The 26,099-nt window shown below is 44.0% G+C and overlaps 1 protein-coding gene and 1 pseudogene across 1 annotated transcript in view; both read left to right on the top strand.

The window, feature by feature from the left end:
* Positions 1-3,521: 3,521 nt before the first annotated feature.
* The window catches only part of LOC138504114 (synaptotagmin-7-like), a 560,413-nt gene continuing 537,835 nt past the window's right edge, over positions 3,522-26,099 (top strand). Inside the window, exon 1 of the mRNA XM_069624336.1 lies at positions 3,522-3,850. Within this exon, the coding sequence (XP_069480437.1) occupies positions 3,769-3,850 (82 nt within the window). The 5' untranslated portion in view covers positions 3,522-3,768. The remainder of the gene's footprint in view (positions 3,851-26,099) is intronic.
* LOC138504645 (Golgi reassembly-stacking protein 1 pseudogene) lies at positions 15,610-25,401 on the top strand (annotated as a pseudogene).

Genomic DNA, 26,099 nt, shown 5'->3' with positions numbered 1-26,099 from the left:
CGGGGCAGGATCCAAAAGTGATGGTCTTTGCCTGGCCACCTGCATAGAGGACCCAAGGGGAGAAGTTGTGAGAACGCCCTCAGTTTTCTCACAATATACTCACAGTTCTCTATTGTGTCTTATCAAGTAGTGCATGTAACCCAGAAAGAATGTGCCTTGCAAGGCCAAGAGATGGCCGGAATGCGTCTTTGAAGAGTTATCCCACGAGAAAGGGGTGAGGGCTGTAGGCTTTCCCTGTCCAGATTTATAAGTTATAACGGCACAAGACCTCCAAACCCCGGATACAAACATTTCAGTACATTGAACAGCCCAAGACCCCTAGCCATAAAACTGTACAAGGCCCATCGAGCAGGAAGATCAGAGTGTTGGGGCGGGCTGCCCCCAGCATTAGGTCATGTGATTTCTGCTGCGATGTGCCAGTGGAGAAGGTAACAAATGTATGCCGCAGGTGGGAAAGTGTGGAGGCGCCAGAGTGTCTGGGATTAGAGAAGAGGTTAACGTAGTTCTGAGAAGTTATCACAACCTCCAAAATACCCTTCTTGCTCATGTCCTTGTTACCAGGTGCACTGTAGAAGCTAGGGAATAATGAATTATGTAAGTTACCAATTAGAGTCTTTGTGCCCAAAGACTGAAGACGAAGATCCCCACGTGGAAGAAGATGGACAGAAGATGCTGGGGCCAATTGTCTGGTATCCTGTATGGAGCAGGCTATAAGTGTATAGGGTCACACCAACCAGCTACTTGGATTTGTAACCTATGAGAGGTACGTCACTTGTGACACTGTGTACCTTTAAAACCCATTGCTTATGCTTTTTTCATCAGAGCGTTCCGTGACAGCAGAGTCCTGTGCTGGCGCATACTTGCATTTCTATGAGATTATACTTTGTTCTCCTTACAAGAGGTGTGCTGGGCCTTTTTCCCTGGTGGGTTGTATTTTTTCTGGTGTGAGCGTTTAGGGATTACTCTACAATGGTTAACTGCATCCTAAGGGTCTTAGTAAAATCCTTGTATCTCTGATCTTCTTGGCATTAATAATGGACACAGGGTCAAAAGATTGATTAACTAAATGCTTGATTTGGGCACGTTTCTCTCTTTTTTGCTTTGGCTATTCTTACATCAAATGTATGAGAGTAAGTTCTAGGGGCATAACAAGTGCCTTTGCTGGTAGCTGTTGCTAACACCTAATAACAGTGCCATTGACAAAGTCAACCCCAAATAGCTACAGGGGTTAACAAAACAATCTGCATTATATAAATCATTCAATACCTGGATAAACTTCCTCAAAAGGCATTGGTTCCAGGTAACACTGCAGCCCCTCTTGTTGGTTTCCATTAAAGTAAAAGAATAAGATACATTGAGTAGTTCGATCATAACATTAATGTCAAATGTTATCATGGAGTGACCACTTAAACTTCCATTATCAATAAACTAGTATGAACAGGAAACCAATAAATTACCAGAAATGAAAGGTAGGAACTGGAATAGAACAATTCCATCTTTCCATATATTCCCTCCATAATTTGTCCTTATCTAGTCCATGAAAATGCCCAGTACTAATGTCATCATTACTCATGAACAGATTGACCGCACAGGAAAAATTGAAATCCCCACATACAATAATATTGTGAGGAAGCCTGTCCCCCCCCCCCACAATCCCAGTAAAGTATTTATTGCCTCATGAATGTAATCGATGTTGCTTTTCTTGGGATTCCAATATAGGTCAATTATCCACATATCGTCAACACTATGGTCAAAATCCAGCCCTAAAGCTAATAATCTTTCATTAGATGTTTGAATTAAGTAATGCTGTGCTTTGATGTTAATAGCCACAGCTATAGCTAAGCCACCTGAGGGACGACCACTAACGCCTCTTTTTAGCTTCTCTAGTAAATGTATAATAACCTTCTAAGTTTAGTGGAGCTAATGCCATGGTCTCCTGAAATAGCAATACATCATATCTTGAAAAACAAGACTCTTGTTCGGTTGCCTTAACTATATTCGTGAAACCACAGCCGTTCCACAACAGAAATCTAAATTATTTTTTTTATAACGAAAGACAACTCTTGGGACCTCTAAGGATAGTTCCTTCAATGACCTATATTGCTAATGAGTCTTGAATGGCCCACATGGACTGGTGACTATATTTGCCTGGTTGGACAGTAGTCTGTGCGTCATCTCCCCCACCCATTTCTCACCTTTTCGTGTCTTCCTCCACCTTCAACTCCAAAAAGAACAGACATCAAGCCTGTATAGTCACACTGCTAGGTTTTTCAAATGTGACAATGCTTTTCATGTATAATATACCTTTACATATTTTGATTATACTGATGTCCCTAATATTATACAGTGCCTTTCTGAATAGCTACATTACCAAAAAAACACTGGTCACACTACTCCAGCTAGGCCTCACCCGTGATTGAAATTGTAGTAACACCACTTCATGAAGATATCTGGGTGAAATTGTAAGTCATGTGCAAACTACAACAGAAATATATCTTCATGTTTCATCTTTTTGTGAAGGCCTGACGTTTGTTGCTTATCATACGTGTTCTATTGCACTTTATGTGAAAGAGGAAGGGTTTTAACGAATTAAGCGCAGGCACAACGACCTAAAACTTATGAAAGAAAGCCTTGACATAAACCTGTAGTATTGTAGTTATCTATCTGCACTGGGTGCACACAGTGCTGCTAATAGAATACAACTATGTCATATAGAATGTTATGGGACCTGAGGGTTCCAAGAGCTACAGTTGGGGACACAGGATGCTAGCCCTGTAAGTAAGAAATAAACTTACTCCTTTTATATACTCAAGTCTCCTGTGCCTTACCAGAATCCTGATGACTTCTCCCCATCCTCATATACTACAAAACCCAAGCACATCTTTGGCGGGCGGGTATTATTAAAAAAGAACGTGTTCACTAAGCATTTGGGAATGCTCCTTTTCAAATTCGTTAATCTCCGAAAGCAGCAGCTGGCACGTTTGCTGGCTTTGGCAAGCCGCCTGCATACCAACGGGCGAGGGGTAGGTTTGGGAGGTAACCCTTGGTGACCTGCATACATGGCAATATTTTGGAGTCCGTGGGAGGGAGACGTTGTCACAGAAAGCGAGAGATCAGAATTTTCCCCGTTGGGTTGCACTGGGTCATACATTTTTATTTTAGGAGAAATAAAATTTAAAAAAAATAGCAATATTTGTATTCGAAAAATTGAGAGTCTCTCCAGAGAAATTGGGAGAATTTCTGGCCGGCTCGTACCTATGACATACGTAGTAATCTTCTCCCCCCTCCCCCTCGCAGCCACCCCAAGCCAGCTAGCCCTCAGGGCCCCTCACGGCGTTTCAGGTGTAGGGGGTTGGATTGCTCTCATATGTTTCTACCGTTCCACGGGCCTCTGTTCCTCTCTGAATACTACACTGACTCGCGCTTCCACATTCGACGAAAAGACTTGTAATTTAGCGGGAAGGCCGCCGCAGGTGAACAAACACGGCGCCATTCCGTGGCTGTGTTTGCCGAGCTCCTGAGAGGCCTGCCGGCCGCTCTCAGGCCCTAGTGATATCACCCTGGCACTGGTTCCCCGGCGCGCGCCGGCCCGCCGCCACAGACGCGCACACGCTCTCTCACACACACACACAGACGGGCAGCCGGGCCCCGGTGCGCGCTTGTCACCTCGTTCCAGGCTTGTCATCCGTCGAGAGAAGCAGGGTGCCTCGTCAGTCTCTGGCGGGGAGGGAGCGGCCACGCCACCCGAGCCTCTTCCCTCCCGCCCACATGTCCATCACTGCAGTGCTGTCTGACGAGGACCCCTTTCTTCTCACTTCTGCGCGGGACGCGGACCCCGGCTATGAAGGAGGTAAGCCGTGCGTGGGAGGCGGGTGGAATGTGTGTTTTTGAGAGAACAGTGGGAGGCGTGAGGTGATTTTCCGTAGCTTAATTAAACAGTACGGTTCTCCCGAGACCAGCTGGGAGGCGGGCATGTGTGGACGGAAAGCGGGAGGGGGGGGGGCACAGGTGCCAATGGAACATACACGGATGATGGTTAACATAGAGGTTGAGAGGGAGGCACGAAGGGGGATGAGTTGCTGAACAGTGAGGAGGCCAGAAAGACCATGAGTGATGGTGAAACGTGAGGAGCACAAAAAAACCATTAGTAACTGTACACAATCTTTTATACTGCTCCTGTTACCAACGTAGTTGTGTGTCTCAGCAATAATCCTTGTGCACTGGTTGGTTAATTTTGCTAATGTCATAGATATCCACTCCAGACGTAGCAGTGAAGTGTGAGGCAGGAGGGCAAAGTATGAGCATCTGCAGATAAACTAAACAACTTATTGATGTTGTTGGGATTGGACCTGTGGTTACACAGGCCAGCCCCATAAGTGGTGAGGCCACCTAGCAGCCACCACGATTGCCGTGATCACACAGCACAGACAGTTGCATGGATCACCCTGATTGCCGTGATCACACGGCTGGACACCAGTTGTCAGGGGCTCTTGGGCAAGCAACTGTGCTGCGTTCACACAGCAGGACAGTGGACTGGGGTCTCCCAGGCTGCACATGCTGATCTGGGAGCACCCAGATCAGGAGGGCGCCACGACCCTGGTCACACAGCCCAACAATGAACCACAAGAGAGAAGTGCCATTCATGGAGTCTGCAGTGAGGACTGGGGCTCCTTTTATTCACAGTGGGTCATGACGATGTCATGACACACATCCTTAAAGGGGCAAACCCCACACTCCTCCTTTTTCATAACAGCCAAAACAAAGACAAAAACAACAGTCACAAACAGCAATACTTGGTCCACTTAGGAATTGTGGGATGAAACGATAGCCACATACATTGAGACTCAGTTACAAACATTAAAACATACACCAACCACTCATTACATATCTTGCGGGTGATGGTCGGAGTGCATAGACTGCTGGTGACATGTTGGTACATCTACCACATTCTCAGGGACATTTTATTCAGCAAGGGAGAAGGGGGAAACTTAAAACCAACGGACGACACCATTATCAGTTACTGGAACCATATTGAACATGCTTGCTGGTTCACAGCTTCACACACACTTAATTACTGGGACCACTTTCAGCCAAAGAATGACATGCAGAAAGTACATATTTACTGAGCCCTCTTGGAGCATCAGTAGGGCTGCAGGCAACCAGTTTGACCATACACACTTCAGTCCAGAATAGTTGCGAGCACAGTTCATTACGCCAGCAAATCCGCACCCGGGGACACCGAGGGCCACATCGGCGTTAGTCCATTGACGCTGGGGCTAGCAGGGAGACACGACACTGGTGGCAGGGCATCTGGGCTGCGCCACTTATTTTGCTCCCCCTGGCAGGAGTATCACCTTACTGCAGTGGCACCAGCCACTCACCCCACCCCAGGCAGGGGTTTTTGGCATGACCCTGGTGGCAGGGTTTCTGGGCCACACTCCCTCAGGCAAGTACTGTTCTTTCCTTAGCTCTTACCAAAGAGCTTACAAGCAGCACTTTCCTCTCCTTCCAGGCAGGAGCTACATTTGTTTGTTGTTGCTGCTGCTTCCAGCACGGAGCAAAGTGAAAGAGAACTCTCCATTCCTCCATTGTTCTTCATCCTCCAATCCAGAGCGCATAGCTAGCACCTTTTTTTTCTGAAAGACTCCGGTCCCCGGAGTACACACATACAGCAGCCACTTTATTTTATTTTTTTGAGTTAGCACTGCGGAGCAAAGCGAAAACTCTTCTTCCCCCTTTGTTGTTTAGAGCTCCAATATCACCGCCTGCTTGGCTCGGGATCTTCCAGTGAGCTTTTCTGTTGCTCTGAGCGCATCAAGTGCATTGTTTTTCTTTTTCCTTTTTTTTTCAAAGCTTATCGACACATGGCCTGGGAACACAGGGAGAGCGCTGGCATGGCAGGGTGCACTGCCGCCAGCATTTTCCATCCAACGCGGGCAGCTGCTCTCATTTGCCTTCTCTGCCCGAGCATGGAGTTAATGTATCTAATGAGGCAGCGGTCCTGGCTGCGCCACACTTCCTGGCCGGAGCCGCAAGGGTACGAGGCGGGGGCAGGTAACCTGTGCCCCATGGCTGACAGGTCGGAGAGAGGGCAGGGGCAGCCGAGCACTTGAGCATCATAGGGGGATGCTCCCCCCTCTCCCATGTCGCTCTTTCATGTCCTGCCCCCCTCACCACGCCCCCCCAAGGGCAGCCACACCGACGCCAGCCCAAACAGGAACAGCCAAACAGGAACAATGAAGGGCATGGTGGAAGCAACACCTTGCACTTCCTCCCAAAGAGGTGCTAAGCACCTCAGGCAGGAGAAGCAGGAAATAGGCAAGGACCAACATGGCTAAGCACCACAGGGTGCGGATACCGTCGGCACCAGCCCTATATAAGGAGCTGCCATTGCAGAAGAAAGGCAGAAACCAGCTTGGGACTCTGAACGGGGTCCCAAGCAAAAGAGTACTTTGCGTACGCAGTGTCTCTCTTCTTTTTCCCAGAACCCTCCCACCCTAGAAAAAGGGAGAGAAGAAAGAGAAAGAGGACAGGACACCGTACGGTGGCCACATCGTCAGACGAGAAAGGCGGCACTGGCAAGAGGGGGCAACCTCAGGACCTGGTGCCCAAAAGTACAGCATATTATGGTTACTGTAGTTATGATTGTTTGTTATGACCATAATCTGAGCAATAAAAATCCACAGCCTTTTATTGCCAACACTCATCCAATGTCTCATGTACTACCTGGGGTGGGAAATATATGTGTTACACCCAGGCTTGTGTTTTTTCTCATGTCTGCATATGGGTCCACTGGTTACCTTCCCCAGGCGGGAGATACACATACTTAAGTGCAGCGGTGCTAACAGCCTCTCCACTTCTCACCTCTGCCTTGTGTTTTTGAAGCTCCATACATGGAGCAGCTTTCTTCTTCACTGCCGGTCGGCCTGGGATCACTCAGCGGGCCTTCAACTTCACCGGCTGCGCTCGCGAAGTGAGCCAACCTCCCTTCTTCAATCTCTAACCATGGGGCACATTCCCACTGCCGACCACAGTGACACCGAAGTGCGGGATTCTGCATCGACAGCGCTTCTTCCAACCACCAGAACGAATTGCCGAACACGGAGCAAAGTCCCATCAGGGCACATAAGGGAGTCGGGCGGCAACACCAGCATCACAGGGCCACAAACCCTCGTCGCCATTGTTGGACTGGACCTGTGGTCCCACACGCCAGCCCCATCAGTGCTGGGGGCACCCAGCAGACACCAAGAGTGCTGTGGTCACAAGGCACAGACCGTTGCAGGGATCACCCTGATTGCCGTGATCACACGAGTAGGCACCAGTTGCCAGGGGATTCCGTGCTAGCAATTGTGCTGTGATCACACAGCAGGACAGTGGCCCGGTTTCTCCCAGGCTACACATGCTGATCTGGGGGCACCCAGATCAGCAGGGTGACAGGACCGGCGTCACACAGAGTCAGCCTGCAGGCCCAAAAATGAGACAAGAGACAGAAGTTCCATTCATGGAGTCTGCCGTTGTTCTGAGGCTCCTTTTCAATCATGACATCCATCGTCATGACACACATCCTTAAAGGGGCAAACCTCACAGATGTGTTATATGATAGGCAGTAAGATGGAGCGATGGGGGTAAACATAGAGTGACAGCATTAAGGTCATGAGTGTGGTGCAAAAGAGAAGGGGGGTTGAGAGGGGTTACAGAAAGATGATTAGCGCTGCAAAGTATCACAAGGTGGAAGAGAAAGAAAGTGAGTGGCTTACAATGGGGCTGGGGGGTTGCCTGAGAGTGGTCACCCCAAGACTTGCAAAGACTTTAGCATGATTTGAGGAGCCCCGAAAAGGTGGAGGTTTGTGGTATGGTCCTGCAAAGAGGAATTGCATGAAGTTTTTCCTCTGCCATTTCAAATTTGGGACTAGAAATCCCAGAATTCCATGCTTGGAATTGTGAAACTGGAGAATGAGAATGAGAGGGATTTGAGTGTTTGGTTCTGAGGATGGATAAGCAAATGAGTGAAAATAAGTGAGTACTTCGAACAGACAGTGGTCGAAGTGTGAAAAAAAGTAGTGGAATGATGTTCCCTTATCCTCGCCAAATTTTCTGCCCCCTATTTAACCTAACCCACTACCCCCAATTAAAACTCAAAACATGGGTCCTTCCTTACTGCCACTTCAGCCCGCAACACATGTTTTGCAACAGTTTTAGCAAGTATGAAAACACAGTGATAGAAAATGCATTTAAATGACCACCATTAGTGTGTCGTTGTCCCCCACAGCATGCTGCTTTATGCAGCCTCCCCTTCATAGCCCACTATTCGCACTTCTTAAAAGATATCCCCATGACTATAGCCACACAACACACACACCTCCCATTACCTGCAAACACCAGTGCGCTTGCAGCCATTCATAAGCAGATCCTGTCGAGCTGGGCTTTTTGGCTGCTTGGGAATGGGTTTTATATCCCAATCCCTATTGAAATAAACAATACCAATTCAGCACCTGTGATATAGCACAGCGAGATGTTACACCGGCTTGTTGTCAGCAGGGCTCTAGTTCGAATCCTTAGGAGGGGTGAAGTTTAAAACAAAAAAAATAAAGTTGCTATCCTGGAATGGTACTCTGGGTGCCATAAAGTAAGTCCGAGCGCGCAAAGGGCATCGAATACACGGAGTATCCTGCTGTTGTGCTGTGGCTGCACCTACATCCCCACTATCAGCTGTTGTAGTGGGAGGAGAGCGAGGTGCTGCGCATTGAACGGACATTGACGAAGTGAGAAGTGCGGATTTGGCTCTGCCCCTTTCCCGCCCCCGGTCATGGGCACCGCCTCCAGGAAGTGCTATAAAAAGACTTCCCAAGCACCCTTGCGGCGCTAAGCCCGAGCGCGCAAAGGGCATCGAATACAACCTGCTGTTGTGCTGTTTGGCTGCTGGGCTGCTGGGCTGCGCGCTGTGTAAGTACTACACTGCATAAGCCAGCAGCCACGATAGGCTGAGCTGAGATTTGAGAAAATAAAGTTTATACTGAGGAGCTGCACTACAGGATGAAACCTACGGTTGTACATACGGATGCATCGGGAACAGCCGTGCGAACTTGCCTGCAGGTAAGACAAAAATTTGCATCACTCCCGGAAGTGAATGGAAGCCCGGAGCGTGCACAAAACATGCCGATGCTGAAACAATCTTGCTTACCCTTTTGCACCAAGAAGCGTAAAAGCTTGTCTATGGGGGCCCCCGCGACCGATACAGGTAGCGAAAAAATGTCGAGTTTGGTTATTGAAGACCCTGTGCGGTTAGCTCCAAAATCACCTGTTCAACCTATGGCCTGTACAGTTTCCACTCTCGAAGAGCCAGTGAGTCACCTCCCTCCACCCTTTGAAACACCAAGCTTGCATGAGGAGGATGCCGATCAGGTCAAGAAGTTAGATCTAATTGCTGGTGAAGGATATTCCAGCAAAACGATCAATACTGCGCCCCCAGGAGATAAAGAAAAAAGTATAGTTGAACAAAACCAGACGGTAGGGGTGTTATCCGAGAAAGCCCCAGTTCTCCTGGTCAATCTGAGCCTTGAAAAGACGATGGAAATACTAGACCAACCTAGCACCCTTGATACTTGGAGAGACTCGAGTTGTCCGATCCCAACTTTAATTTCCCCAAGAAGGGGAAATGATTCTGTAAACATGCCGACTAATGATCTAGTCAACTATGGAACTACACCTATAGCGGACATGTGCGAAAGCATGTTGGATGAAAATTCTAGTCTAGAGGTGGCATTGAATTCCCCTACTCTGACCTTAAAGGAAACCACAAACAGATCTCTACTGTTTGAGTCTGTGTGGGAAAAGGAGGACCAATGGGACACAAATGACTCGGAATTATGGGAGAAAGCCTTGCCGGATCCCAACAAGGAAGTAGAAAATAAAAAACAACATCTAAGAGCCATGGAGGAAACCACAACGATAAGCGATATCTTCCAGCCATACAGGGAAGATAACATATGTCAGTGGTTTAAGGAAAAGAGCCCCCAAAATAATACCCAGCTGGGGGCATATGCCCTGCTCTCAAATGACCTAACTGACCGTGAATCTCCTCCTCGGACCCTACACAAAGATATGCCGGCGATGCCTTACCCTAAGGGGACGCTCCCTCTAAAGGCCAGACTAGAAAAGAAAACCCTGTGGGATTTTGGAAGTGAAACTCCGTCAAAAACTACAGGCACTGAAGGAAAGACAATGTTGCCATTAGCTAATTTGAGCTAACAAAATTATGCAAGACCTCACTCTCTTGACGGGGAAAATAGAGAGAAAAAAGGAGGAGTTTCTCGATAATAAGCGAGAAAATGGCTGAACTGGAAAAGGAGCAAACTAAAGGGAGCTCCCTGGAGTTGGAGGCCGTGGGAGCCGAGCACCTCGCAACAAAAACCCAAAGAGACTTCAGGTCAATGACCCTGTCACAAAGGTCTTTAATTGAGAGGAGAAATCCATGCCTCGAAGATAGACCGTCAAGCTTAAAACCACAAGGACAATCTGTAGAACCCCAAATGATAACAAAAATGACTCAGACGCCTTTGTTGGATGACCAAAAGCAGTGTTCTGAAATCTTTACGAAAGATCAAATTATACACCTAATTAAAGACGCTTACCAAACTGATAGAGAAAAGGATATGAAACACCTCCAGCAAGTGATCATGACCTCATTGAACATCACACTGGCACCATACCTAAAATTGTATGAGATGATAAATGACTCTGTGAAAGAGATGACTGCTACTAACATACAAATTAAAGAGGCAAATATACAAACGGATTTGTCCCTGCGGAATTTGAATGTACGAATGGACAAAGAAGCCGAAAAATCCCACACATGGCAAAATCGCCTCACCGATCTGGCAAGGAGAGATGCTAATGACAAGTCCTTATTGATGGAGGCGGTTCTGGAAGATTGCAAGTGGATGCGAAATTTATGCAAACAGAAAAAAGATGAGGTAAGCATGGTTAAAAATCCGTGTCGAGGGAAAGGCCCCATGAAATTGAGTCAAAATAAACCAAATCGACCCATGCAAACTGAGCTAATGACCAAAGAGGTTATATTGATCTCTCCCGGTTGTAAGGGGGTGGGAAGTCGTGACTCAAAAATTCAATCAGAAAAATCCAATTTCTCTATCTTTAGTGGTGGGACATCCAAGGACCTGTCCTCAGAAAAGGGAAATGAGCAGAAGAAAAAACCAAACGAAAATGGCAAAAAAACAAAAAATGCAGGCTTAAAACGGAAGATAAATGGTTCCAGGGCATTTTTAAGGAATCTAAGAAAGCCCCCAAGAAGAGAAAATCTCCAACAGGCAAAGAAGCCGGGGAGAGAACTGGCAATGGGAGACACAAACATTTTGGTGGACACAAATGCAAAGGATGTGGGAGGGGGGAAAACCCTCCTCCCTCCTTGGAGGATAATGGAGATGAGTCAGACCAACGAGAAGACCTAAGTGATCTGATTGACATTATGGAAGAAAATAGGGAGGACGAAGAGTGGCAAAGCATCAGCCCATCAAAATGGAAAACTATGGACAACTGGGAGATGGTGGAGAGGAGCCCTAATTCCTCTGATCGCAAGAAACCCCAACGAGATATCCTGCCGAAAACCTTAAAGGAGACAAAAAGTGGATCCGACTCATCGGAAAGGGAGGAAGTCAATGAGGCTGATGACAATCCTGCTAACTTCAAAACTTTAGAACCAAAAAGACAGGAGCTAGCTACCAAAGAAAGGAGGGTACGATTTCAACTTGAAAGCTTTCATCTAAAACAGGATGGTAAAAACAGAATTAAAGAAACAAAGACGATCAACAAAGGAATAAAAGCGTCCGTCCCTCCTTCGAGGAAAGCCCCATCAAAAGAATGCTATTTGAAATTAGAGACGACACTCAATGGACCAAGAAGGGCTTTGCTCAATAGGAGCTATGTAGTCTCGCTTTGTAACCAAACATCAGCTCTACGCATGATATCTACTGAGGACATTAAAGTTGTGGAATTCCCAAGAGAACAGAGAATGGACCAAGTTATATTGCATCTTAATTCAAATGACATCAAGCAGAAATTTCTGAAGGCTACTGACATCCTAAGAAAAAAGGGATTTCCTCTGACGGAATTAGAGGATGACATTAAGCCTGATAGTATTGATATATCACCAAAGGACAGAAGACGTGCTAATAATGAGGTCTCATCCTGCACGGAAAAAGAATCTATGGGAAAAAAAGAGAGAAAAAAATGGTCAAGTAAAAGAGGAAAAGAAGAGGAAGACTCCAAAAGAAAACGAAAAAGAAGGAAATAAAAATCCCGAAAACCATTTATACAGCACCAAAGAAAATGTTGAAAAACTAAAATCTTTGAGGTTTACGGTAGATAATTCACAAAACCCAAGGAAGGGTACAATAAATGAAAACAAACCTGAAAATAAACCAAATGATTGGCCCCCCATGGCAAATGATCGCAACTAAAAAAAAACAATAGAATAAGGAAGTTGGAAATGGATCCGTTCGCTGTGCCTCATGGAATACCAGAGGATTTCATCATCTGTTCTCGACGGAAAGCTCTTTCTTGACCAAATATGATCTCATTTGCATCCAAGAATCATGGCTGTGTGAACCTTCAATATGTGAAGGATATGAAGTCTACTTCAATCCGGCAAAAAAGGGACTGAAAGGCCGACTGTTTGCAGGCCTCTTGGTATTAAAAAAAATCGATAGCCACTTACAAATACTCAAGCATGAAGCTCCAAATCCTTGCGTTCAAATATTGAAAATAGCCTCTACAACAGAAAATCAGGAGGAGATGACCAATTTGCTATTGATTAATACATATTGGAGGGAAAATATGCCAAACCCAGGGTCATACTTAAAATCTATCACGAATGCCATTGACAAGTCCATGACGTAGGAAGAAGATCAGCTCATATTGCTGAATGGTGACTTAAACATCAAGCTCCTAGACAAAGGGGGCAAAATTAAAGAGATTGAAAATCTTACAGGAAAAGAAAGCCAATGGATGAAGGAAATGGGCATACGGGATATGATGATGTTAAACAGCCAAAAAAATGGCGACCTCATGGGGGCCGACACTTGGCATAGTGGAAAATTGAGAGCATGCTTGGACTATTGTTTTGTGGGAAGAGATACGCTTGCCTGGATAAAATCATTTCGAGTCATCAAGCAAGCTAATAGTGACCACTCTCTTCTGGAAATTGAGCTTGCATGGGATTCAAGAGCTTTCCCAAAGGGAGGAAAAGTGATGGAAACAGAGATATCGTGGGGAAGAAACAGGCTGCGACTTAAAGATCAGATCGTACCAACACTAGCGAAAAATTTCCAGGAAGCCGTAGAAAAGGGCGAGGAGGTGGTCGATTATAAATGGCTGTTTAAAGCTTATGAGGTTAAGTACGATTCATCTAAACTGAAGCAGGTCAAAAGGAAACACGCCTTTAATGAATTTGTAGTCGCCAGACGAAAAAGATACACAGCTGACCTCAGGCGTATAAAAAAGTCTCATAGCCTAGACAAATGCGAATTGGAAAGAAAATGCCGTCAAACCTACAAGAATTGGCTGCAATCAACCAGATACCAAAGAACTCAAAGAGACGCGGAACAAATGATGGCAGCCTTAGCAACAAATAATACAAAAAGTACCTGGGATCTAATTAACAACAGAGATTCTAATCAATCGGCCATAGGTATTAACCAAGTCTCTGAGAAAAACTGGTTCGACCACTGTACTGCCCTGTTCGAAGGAAAAAATGAGGAAAAAGTAGTTGATAAAAGAACAGGAAACGCTACCTGGTCATTGAACTTCGATAGAGAAGACATTTAAATACTGATCAAAAAATTAAGCTCTTCCAGGGCTGCCGGTCCAGACGGCGTCGCCAACAAAATGTTAAAAGAAAACATGGAAGGCTGGTCAGACCTAATTTACGCACTTTTCAAACAAGTAGCGAGAACCAAACAAATTCCTACTACGTGGACGGAGGCCTACATCGTGCCTATTTTTATAAAAGGTGACAGCGGCAATCCTAGAAATTACAGGCCGATTGCGCTACTAGACTCCATTGGCGAGCTCTTTGCCTCCATCCTCTTACGGGATCTAAAGAACTGGGCAGCTCAAGCCGGAATTTTGGACGAGAGACAAACTGCTTTCGTGAGTGGAGTGGGCACCTGCCTTAATCTGTTCCTGATCAATATATTAAAAGCAAAGGCCCTAAAAGGAAAAACAACAATCTACTTGGCCTTTATAGATCTCGAACAGGCGTTCAATGGAATAAATAGAGAACGGCTGTGGGCAAAACTGAGCAATTGGGGATGCCCTGTGGACCTATTGGAGGCAATCCAGGCACTGTATACCGATACCTCGATCCAGGTTCAAATTACTGCAAATGGAGGTCTATCAAGGCGGATCAAGACATCCCGAGGCATCAAGCAGGGATGTGCCCTCGCCCCTTTTCTCTTCATACTCTATATGGCTGATATGAAGTCTTCACAAGATCAGATCCGGGCCTTCCCACCGAAGGTAAATGGCATAGAGATACCATGGATGCTATATGCGGATGACGCAGTGTTCATAGACCAGACGCCGATAGGCCTTCAGCGCAGGATTGAGGCTTTTAATGACTATCTTAAAGCCAATGACCTGAAAGTAAACGCAAAAAAATCTATGATTTTGACTATGAAATCAAGCCGCGGAAAGAAATTAGCAGGGAAAATACAGACTTGGTCATTGGAAAAAGAAAAACTGGCAGTAGTCGATACTACGATCTACCTCAGGATAAGAATTAATAGGAACTGCAATGAGCAGGCCCATTATACCCTGATCAGAGAAAAACTAAAAAGTCTGGTTAACCAAGGGCCACTTCTACATCGTAGATACGGGAAATTTTCTCTGTTGCCGATTACAACCTTCTATAAGCAAAAGGTAGTGGCCGTCATTACATATGGAGCCGAGGCCCTTATAGCCCTAAGATGGGAGGTCTGGAACCTATGCAAAGCCTATTTCTGGCGAAAGATCTTGCGCCTTCCAAATTCGCTACCCTTGGAACTTATAAGATCGGAACTAAGACTGCAATCCATCACTTCAATCACGACGTGGAAATCACTATCGCTTTATAGAAAGTGTATTTTGGACAATCCGCCCGTGCCATTCAGAATCCTAGCAAAGCCAGGGGTTTCCAGCAGTGATTCAATTCTCCAAGACTGGAAAATGAGATGTGAAGAAACTTTAAAATACCTGGCGATCTCTGAAGACACCCTGAAAAATAACCCGGATAAGGCTAAAAGAACAAATCGGGAAAAAGACTGGGAGGAAACACAGGAAAAGAAATTAACACGAGACCTATGTCATAATGTCATCTGGTAACGAAAAGTTCTGAACATGTTACCTCCATATTTGATGAAATTTCCCTCACAGCACTACCGAGATCTGCTTATGCGCTGTAGATTTAACATCTGGCACTCGAGAGAAATAAGGTGGCGAAGAAGGCAAATTGACAAATTACTAGCATACTGAAGATTTTGCAGAAAGAAAGACCAACTGGAAACTATAAGGCATGTGATGCTAACTTGTCCGAACCTGATATTGAATCGCCTGATGTACATGGGAAATTATACGAGCCTGATCTCGGAGGAGAACGAAGAAGAGTATTGGGAAAGGCTCATCACAGCTGAGAAAGTGGGCCGTACTTTGGATGCATTGAAATTTGTTGAATCCTTAAAACTGGAGCAGGAGGAGGGGGAGTCTGAGGTGGACGCCACCCAAACAACTGGTGATTCTGGCCTAGGGGCGATCATTTAGGGATTTTTTAACTTGACCCTAATTTGGGGGGCCTCCACCTCTTTGAGGAGGGATTGCTAAAGGAATGTTAAAGGTTTAACTTTGTTTAACCAATAAAACAAAAAAATAAATAAATAAATAAAGTAAGGGAACTTGTTGGATTGCACCTAAACGTAAGGGAACGTTGTACCCTTTGGTTCCCGCCCACATTGACCTCTGGGAACAGAACACAGCCACAGTGTGGAGTAAAACATATCAATGGAAAACGGTGAGAAGAGAGAGTACATTGAGAAGAGAGCTAATCGATCAGAGAACTCAATAAGAAAGAACATCGAGAGATTATACAAATGGAAGAGAAGTGAGCCCACAAGGAGAGGGGAAGGACTGTGCTGCTGCAAGTCCTTGGAAGGTCAGTGTGACTTTGGTCTTGTGAGTGCATAGGCACAACCACTATGGAGCAGCAGCAGATGGGTCATAGGAGAAAGAGCACATGTTGGGCAGAGAGAGTTGGGAAGACTTATAGAGAGAGGGATGAGAGAGATGGGGAGCGAGGTGCGAAAGGAGGAAACACTGGAGGGATCCAGAGAGCACACAAGGGGAGAAACAGTGTTCAAGGAGAGAAAGAGCAAGCAACGACTCAGATGGTGGAAGGGGATGCAAACACAGGGCGAGAAAGAGAGCTACAAATCACACGTTGGTGGGAAGTAGCGCGAAGTGCATTGGGGTGGAGAGAGTGTACAACTGAAGAGAGCGCACAGGGATCACTGTGGAGAAAAGGAGAAAGAGATCAGAGCATGTGAGAACAGCAGCCAGATAAAGGGCAAGCGCAGGGGAGAGAGCACTGTAGTGACGATCTTAAAATGGGTACAGATGTTTCAATGTGTTCGACAGTGTATACCCAGTGTATACCCACACACCTCTTGTACAAGAGGAAATCATTTTTTCTAAAAGAACGCCTTACATTCTTCCCTTTCCTGTGCATAAATTGAGTTCATTGCATAGATTTCACCTTAAAAAATCTTTCATGTCAGATGAAAATGCAGCAGAAAGAGCCACACTTTGGTTTGGGCTCTCTACTTGACTCACATATGTCACATCCTCACAGGGTCTGCTATCCAATGTTGTTTTTTACATCTTTATGTATGGTTTAAAAAAGGTTACAAACGCCATATGTGCACATTGTCAAATGATGCCAATCTTACAATACATAAAGTTATTTTTAATAAACAAAACTTTCATTTTTAAGAGACGAGCTCTCCTCAAAAAATGCATTGGATCTTTCAGAGAGTGTACATACGGTTGCATATTCCCGTCGTCAGTCTGGGAATGAATCCTCTGTACATTTAAAATTACGTTTTTAAATGTACATAACAAGAAACTGTACTCACTTCAGTATTCGATCAGTCTTATTTTGGTTTATTCACCCGGTAGCCTATTTATTTGTTTATTTATTTGTGCGGCTTATATAGCGCTTTTTATCCAATGCCCATGGTTACTCGTGTGAGCCTCCAGGTGTTTTGGACTTCAACTCCCAGCATCCCGAGCCAGCATAGTCAGTAGGGAAGTATAATAGGATTTGAAGTCCAAAACATCTGGAGGACCACATAATAAGTCACTATGTTTTAGCCAATTGGCACCAACTCCCTTAGCTCCTCCACCAGGGGCCATCTTCAGATTCTTTACCACACATTTAGAATTAGGAGTCCTCTTTGAAGCTCTCACTTCATTGGACGTTTCCAGCTGAACTCAACATAGAAAAGGCTTGCACTGTGTCTACAAATGAAATATTCTTTGCTGGAATTGACCTGCTTGGAATTCTCTATAACCCGAGGACAGTTTTGAAGGGTACGCTGTATTGTCTTGTTAATATTCCCACAAATAATCACCATTTCAAAAGGGAGTTGGTGTTTTTGCGGAGGAGTGACAGCGGCATTCATTCAGTTATGTTTTTTCGGACACAGTCATGTCGCCCCAGGCCAAAGCCTGTTGAGATGAATGCCTTACAAGAAGGACCCAGCAAGCAAAATAACTGTATGCTTACTCTTATGCATAACCCCTATCTACAGTAATATTTTGGCTATGGTGGCTCTTCCAACTATCAGCCAAAATTAAAAAAGGAGACTTACCAAGGGGTAAGTAAGGCGCAAATCAGGCCCTAATAGGTACACAAAGGATGAAATCAGTAAACAAGTGTGGTGGTGCTTTAAATCTGCGTGATAGACAAGAGTATGCCAATCAGGGCCACGATATAAGTAATACATTTGCAATTTTGAGGGACAAAAGATATATCAACAATGGAAGTAAATTAATTGGGATAAAGCAAAGAAAAGTGGCGTCGGAGACAAGAGAACTGGAAATACAGGACTGTATTTACACGATGACTTTAAATGGTAAATTAATTTATAAATAAGAGTGAACATGAATGACTTTAAATGTGTATGAGGTAACAATTTGTGGAATACACAGCAAGCAAAGGATGGTTAATATAAGAGATCAGAGAAAGAAAGGGTTTGCTCTCAAACTGCGCACACACATAGAATAATAAGCAATTGCAAATTAAATGAGTGGTTTTAATCAGAATTGGTGCAGCCTGACACGTGTTTCGAGCTTCCCGCTCTTCTACTGAGGCTGCTTGTGCAAAATTATAAAACATTGATGTACAACGACAACATTTGTTAAGCATGATTCAATAGCAAAACAAACCAGTCCCCAGACCCAGGGCAAGGAGGCAGTTAGGGTTTGCCAAACCAACACATTGAGTATATGGTTTAAAGTAACAGACAGTTGCAACGAATGCACATATCAAATCAACCCAATTCAAAGAAAGAAAATGAAAACACAAAAAGTGCGTAATTCGGTGGAAAAAACATAACACATTATAAAACAATGAAAAGAGGGAGGAGAGAGAAAAAAGACAAAAGAACAACAAAATTATTCAGTGAGAGAAGATGCTCATGGTAATCAGCCAGAAATACATGTATAAGGCCACTGACTGTTAAAATTGTACCTTAATCTTGGCTAGTGTGTATTTTGAATACTAGAGAAAAATACAAAATTAAAAAATGTTTTATCAAGTGGCAACTTAATGAATCGAATACGATAAAAAGAGGGGTTGCAAATATGTTGCGTCATAGCAAATTGTTTTAATATTATATATATAGTTTTATCCCACTTACCAAAGGTAGAAGTTGAGTAATCTGACAAAGTTAGGCGTGGGCTCCCTATAAAGTAAAAGACGGGATGGCTATTTATGTAGGAATCTGACTGACTAGATTTCCACCTAGCAGTCATTTGAAAATAAAGAAATGACATACCATTATTTTGCAGTTGCACGAATGAATTTTCAGTAAATTATTATCTTGCTGCAGCACGGGCAGGAAACGAAGAATGCAGGTGCGGCAAGAGCCAAAGAAAACAAAGCAACAAGAGGTCAATTAGCTAATTGAGTGGTTTATCTCTGTGGACATCTGAAGCAGCAAGAATTCTTGCTGGAAGGGTCCGTGTACAAATTGTCAACGTTGACTCACCAGTACTTTCACTGCTATGTGGGGAACTGGAGCCAAACGGGAACCCTCTGTGTGCCGAGTATAACTCGGAGATGTGAGGGAAGCAACAGTGAAAACGCCCGTGCACAGGCGAGTCACCACAGAGTTAATGGGAAAACAAGAGCGCCATGATGGACTAGTGTAGATATCATGTAAAGGAAATCATTAAGGCTACTCCATATAGACAAGGATATGTTTGAGGTGTGCGTATGCCGGAAATAAATTGCGCATGGTAAATGCACAAGTAGAATTGGAATTACAAAAAAATAAATAATAAATAAATAAATAAATAAAAAAATTTTAAAAAAAAAATTGCGAGACAGAAGGACATAGATCCGGAAGACATTAGTTAATTAATTGGAGTATGAAGTCACTTGAGCTGTCCACGGATGGCAGTAGTGTATTTTAAAACACCTGTGCCTGCATCTATAATAAACAGTGTTGCATGTGCTGAAAAAGATGCTAAATAAAGGAAGCGCGCCTCGACCTGACTGGATATGCAAGGATTGTGTTAAAACGGTTGCGCCCATGCTAGCAAGTGTATTCATTAAAAAAAAAAAAGGGGGGGGGGGGGCGCTGCACCCGGGTAGATAGCATGATAGTTGAGTAATGACATGTAGATAGCGGCTGATTACCATTGACATCCATACAAATAATCGGTACCTATTGGCATGACATGTGCGAAGACCTTAAAAAACACACGTGTACCATAACTTTTAAACAACATGTAATCACAAAAAGACAGATAGTTCATGGTCTGTGTTCAGGCCAAACTCTACAGTACGGTATTGACAAATCAATCGGGCTTCCAATTGTCTAAGTTTGAGTATCTGGTTGCCTCCACGTTGTGGAAGTGACACCTTCATCATCCCAGCAAATTTGATCATTGTCTTGTTATCCATTTGATGGGATCTTTGCCAATGCAAAGCTAGGGGATATTTGGAGTCAGATTGAGTAATTGAGTACAGATGTTCCCTGATACGAATTTTCAGCGGGCGTATTGTACTGCCAATATAGAATAGGCCGCAGACACATTTAATACAGTAAATGCAGAATTTCGAATTACAATTAATAAAAGACAAAATCTTATGTGTACCTAAGTGTCCGAAGTCGATGGAGGTAGTCTCCAGTGCATGTGAACACGTGGAGCAGCCCCCACACTTGTAAAAACCAGGGCGTGGGGGCTGGTGTAAAAAAAAAAAATGTACTGTATTAAATGTGTCTGCGGCCTATTCTATATTGGCAGTACAATACGCCCGCTGAAAATTCGTATCAGGGAACATCTGTACTCAATTACTCAATCTGACTCCAAATATCCCCTAGCTTTGCATTGGCAAAGATCCCATCAAATGGATAACAAGACAATGATCAAATTTGCTGGGATGATGAAGGTGTCACTTCCACAACGTGGAGGCAACCAGATACTCAAACTTAGACAATTGGAAGCCCGATTGATTTGTCAATACCGTACTGTAGAGTTTGGCCTGAACACAGACCATGAACTATCTGTCTTTTTGTGATTACATGTTGTTTAAAAGTTATGGTACACGTGTGTTTTTTAAGGTCTTCGCACATGTCATGCCAATAGGTACCGATTATTTGTATGGATGTCAATGGTAATCAGCCGCTATCTACATGTCATTACTCAACTATCATGCTATCTACCCGGGTGCAGCGCCCCCCCCCCCCTTTTTTTTTTTTTTTATGAATACACTTGCTAGCATGGGCGCAACCGTTTTAACACAATCCTTGCATATCCAGTCAGGTCGAGGCGCGCTTCCTTTATTTAGCATCTTTTTCAGCACATGCAACACTGTTTATTATAGATGCAGGCACAGGTGTTTTAAAATACACTACTGCCATCCGTGGACAGCTCAAGTGACTTCATACTCCAATTAATTAACTAATGTCTTCCGGATCTATGTCCTTCTGTCTCGCAATTTTTTTTAAAAATTTTATTTATTTATTTATTTATTTATTTATTTTTTATTTATTTTTTTGTAATTCCAATTCTACTTGTGCATTTACCATGCGCAATTTATTTCCGGCATACGCACACCTCAAACATATCCTTGTCTATATGGAGTAGCCTTAATGATTTCCTTTACATGATATCTACACTAGTCCATCATGGCGCTCTTGTTTTCCCATTAACTCTGTGGTGACTCGCCTGTGCACGGGCGTTTTCACTGTTGCTTCCCTCACATCTCCGAGTTATACTCGGCACACAGAGGGTTCCCGTTTGGCTCCAGTTCCCCACATAGCAGTGAAAGTACTGGTGAGTCAACGTTGACAATTTGTACACGGACCCTTCCAGCAAGAATTCTTGCTGCTTCAGATGTCCACAGAGATAAACCACTCAATTAGCTAATTGACCTCTTGTTGCTTTGTTTTCTTTGGCTCTTGCCGCACCTGCATTCTTCGTTTCCTGCCCGTGCTGCAGCAAGATAATAATTTACTGAAAATTCATTCGTGCAACTGCAAAATAATGGTATGTCATTTCTTTATTTTCAAATGACTGCTAGGTGGAAATCTAGTCAGTCAGATTCCTACATAAATAGCCATGCCGTCTTTTGCTTTATAGGGAGCCCACGCCTAACTTTGTCAGATTACTCAACTTCTACCTTTGGTAAGTGGGATAAAACTATATATATAATATTAAAACAATTTTCTATGACGCAACATATTTGCAACCCCTCTTTTTATCGTATTCGATTCATTAAGTTGCCACTTGATAAAACATTTTTTAATTTTGTATTTTTCTCTAGTATTCAAAATACACACTAGCCAAGATTAAGGTACAATTTTAACAGTCAGTGGCCTTATACATGTATTTCTGGCTGATTACCATGAGCATCTTCTCTCACTGAATAATTTTGTTGTTCTTTTGTCTTTTTTCTCTCTCCTCCCTCTTTTCATTGTTTTATAATGTGTTATGTTTTTTCCACCGAATTACGCACTTTTTGTGTTTTCATTTTCTTTCTTTGAATTGGGTTGATTTGATATGTGCATTCGTTGCAACTGTCTGTTACTTTAAACCATATACTCAATGTGTTGGTTTGGCAAACCCTAACTGCCTCCTTGCCCTGGGTCTGGGGACTGGTTTGTTTTGCTATTGAATCATGCTTAACAAATGTTGTCGTTGTACATCAATGTTTTATAATTTTGCACAAGCAGCCTCAGTAGAAGAGCGGGAAGCTCGAAACACGTGTCAGGCTGCACCAATTCTGATTAAAACCACTCATTTAATTTGCAATTGCTTATTATTCTATGTGTGTGCGCAGTTTGAGAGCAAACCCTTTCTTTCTCTAATTCCAATTTCCAGTGGGAATTTGGCAGGCTCCTACTTAAGCTCTCAGCCGCAGCCCTATCACAGCCACATAAGTTACCGTTCTATGCGCTGTATCCTGCTGGCCTTTTCTGCCACTTTTTCTTCTAATATAAGAGATCAACCTAGCTCCACTATGTATAACACAACACTCTGCCCTTTAAAGAAAAACCTACAAAGTTAAGTTGTGTTTCAATTGGTGTGTTTGCCTTCTAAAGTTACACTTTTCCACAACAAATATATACAGTGCCCTCCAAAAGTGAATTACATCCTGCCCTTTGTAAATTCTGAACCAATGATTCTACCACTTACAAAGAATTTATTTTTGTATCGTTCCCCATTTTCTTTCATTTCTCATTCTGTGACTGAGGCCCATCCACCGACAGACCAAGGTAGAGGTTTGTCATAATAATAAAATATATGTTTTCACTGCCTGCCATAAAGTTAAGATGTAAAGCATACATCATGTAGACAAAAGGGCATTCCACAAACCTCTTCTCTGACTAGAAAATCCTTTTTCTGTGTGTCAGAATTTTGCCAAAGGAGCATTGAGTGAGTGTTCACAAGACAATCTCATGATTAGGTGTATTCTTTCATCCAAATACTGGAAGTTAATTGGCCTGGGCGCTTTAACGTAAAGCATAATGCATTGAAGGTAATCTTTTTATTATTTTTTTATACCTGAAGTCAATGTAAGAAACCCTGATGCTGTCTGTGGAAAAGTTCTCAATGAATCACAAGACAAGCCAATAGGTTTACATTTTTTATTATAAACATACATACAAAAAGGAGAACATTGGGGCTTCAAGTTTAGGGGGGTCCTGTATGTACACTTTCCCTTGTCCTTGAAGGGGGACCCACCTCCCTAGTCCATGCTCTCTACTGAAACAGATCTCATGAAAGTACAGATTTTCTATAGCCAGGTGACCCCTACTATCTAGGTGAACCCTACGATAGGGGGGCCTAAAGCCATAGCATTGCCTATCTAATTCCTGCACAGGCTTTCTAGGTGACCTAGCGCAGTAGTATGATTGCCTTGGTTTGCCTTTCCTCCTGAAGAGCGTCTCTCAACCTTCTCCTTACTCTCCTCACCATACGCCAGATTCCTCCCTTCTCCACCCTCCTCTCTGTCTCTCTCAATTGCCCCTTAACACTCAGTCTCCTGGTCTTTTCTCTCTTTCTCTCGCCTCCTGTCTCTCCAGCTTCCCCCTGATCCCTCACGTCTCTACACTCTGCATCCTGCTCTTTTCACCCTCCCTTCTCCTGTATCCATACACCAGCTCCCTCCCGATCTCATCCGCTACCCTCCAGATCTCAATCCTCCCCAGACTGCCTCCTACTACCAAACCCACTTCTGATCGCCCACCAAAATTATCTTCAATCCAAGGCATACATTCGTTTTCAAAAATTGATTAGCAGAGCTTGCTAATTAAAATGTTCTTGATTAGCAAACAAACCCATTTGATTAGCAATTTTGCACACGCCTCTTCTGGCCCCTGTCTGCGCGAGGACTTGCAGACCAGACTTGGGCATCTCTCTGAGCCGCTCTGAGTAGCCCATGGGGGCACAGAGGGCTTTCATGTGCACTGGGTGCAAGAGAACTCTCCTGCTCAGCGTGGAGGCCTGAAACCGTTCTTTGATTTAATTATCTCAATAGGACATGCAAGACGGATCAAGGATAATAACACATTTAAAGACTTGCTGAAGCCCAATGAAGAGAAACCAGAGAAGCTGGAAGTCTATAACATCAGGACCATGAAAATATGTGAGGTGGAAGTTATTCCCAACAACAAGTGGGGCGGACAGGGGTTGCTCGGGGCTAGTGTGCGTTTCCCAGCTTCCAAGGCGTCAATGAATTTGTGTGGCATGTGCTGGATGTAGAACCCAACTCACCTGCCTCTTTAGTTGGCCTTCAGCCTCATACAGACTACATTGTTTGGTTGGACCAAATACTTCAAGGTCTCAAAATTTCTACACATTAATTGAATCACACGAAGGGAAATCCTTGAAGCTCATGGTTTATAACACAGAGATGGATTCCTGCAGAGACATTGTTGTGATGCCCAATTGAGCCTGGGGCAGTGAAGGGAGCTAGGGCTGTGGAATCGGTTATGGTTACTTGCACAGCATTCCTCTGCAGTCTGTTCCACTGACTCCCATGAGAAAGTCAGAACTAATACCACTGTCGCCCTTGTCCTCAGAAAGCATGCTTTCCCTTTCAGCTACAAATGGATATGAGGAGGTCCTTCTTGTAGCTGTAGGCTCTCCGGTTGACCCTACTGAAGTTGCGATTTGCCCCAAGCCCTGAACATTATTGTCTATGATATTGAAACCTCCTTTCTGCCTCTGCCTGTCCAGAGAGTTATGGATCCCAGATTTCTTTATGTCTCTGGTGTTTCTATGCCTGAACTGACCAATGTATCAAAACTACTTGAACTAAGGACCCCATCATCCTTCAACCTGTCAGCAGGCTCTTTGCCAGGAGTTGAAAGTTTAGAGATAAACATGGGTGCTGCCAGTGGTGCTTCAGAACTGCCCTCTAAGCTGCTTCCAGACAATGCAATGCCTTATTCTCATCTCAACGGAGCAGACACCAAAGCAGATCTTGATGGGGAATATGTTGCTCAAGAGAATGTAGCACAAAACCAGGCTGAGCTTAACTCACCGGATGAGGACTCCCTCAGACTAATCTTTTTAATGTCACAAAAGGTTATTCGTACCAAAGACATAAAATGAGCATCAATACAGAATGTTTATGTACCGCTGAAGTAAGCCATTAGTGAGAGGAGTCTGGCCTTGCTCATTATTTTAAAATCCCACTAGATCTGCAAGTCGAGTAACTTAGCTTACCTACTCGACCTAAGAGAAATGCACTCGACCCATGCAACGGAAGACAACAAATGTAAATGCGCTTTCGTAAAAGGGTGCATGTCACCACAAACCCACTTTGTTTGGCAAAGTGCTACCACCCAGAGGCCCGCCATGCACAGTGAAACTTTTATTTGCCATTTACTGCAAATAAAGTAAATATTAAATAAAAGTTTCAAACATCCCCTGCAAATGGTCCTCGCCCTTCATAAAATCTATTCTACTGTACCAGTGGGTGAGTAGACTTTGCGAGCCCTAGGTGCGTCTGTAAAATGTAAAAGGCTAGCTGCAGGAAAGGAAACACATATATAGATAGATATGATAAAAAGCCTCTGAAAACAGTTTGGCCAGCTCTCTCCAATAGGTGCTAATATATAATGCAATCATAATGATAATCCTAGAGCAAAGTGAGCTCTGGAGGCTAACAAGTATATAGTATTGCAGCAGATCTGTAGATGTACAGACTAGATGGCACTATTGATGACTACTTGGCGTAAAAATTTAGTTAGCATAGTGTATTAATTACGTAAGAGGAAAGAAAATAAGAGACTGAGCACAGTGGATGG

This window comes from Ambystoma mexicanum, chromosome 11 (genome assembly GCF_040938575.1).
Source record: "Ambystoma mexicanum isolate Mex_15411 chromosome 11, UKY_AmexF1_1, whole genome shotgun sequence".
NCBI lineage: Eukaryota > Metazoa > Chordata > Amphibia > Caudata > Ambystomatidae > Ambystoma > Ambystoma mexicanum.
This window is presented reverse-complemented; position numbering and strand designations above follow the sequence as displayed.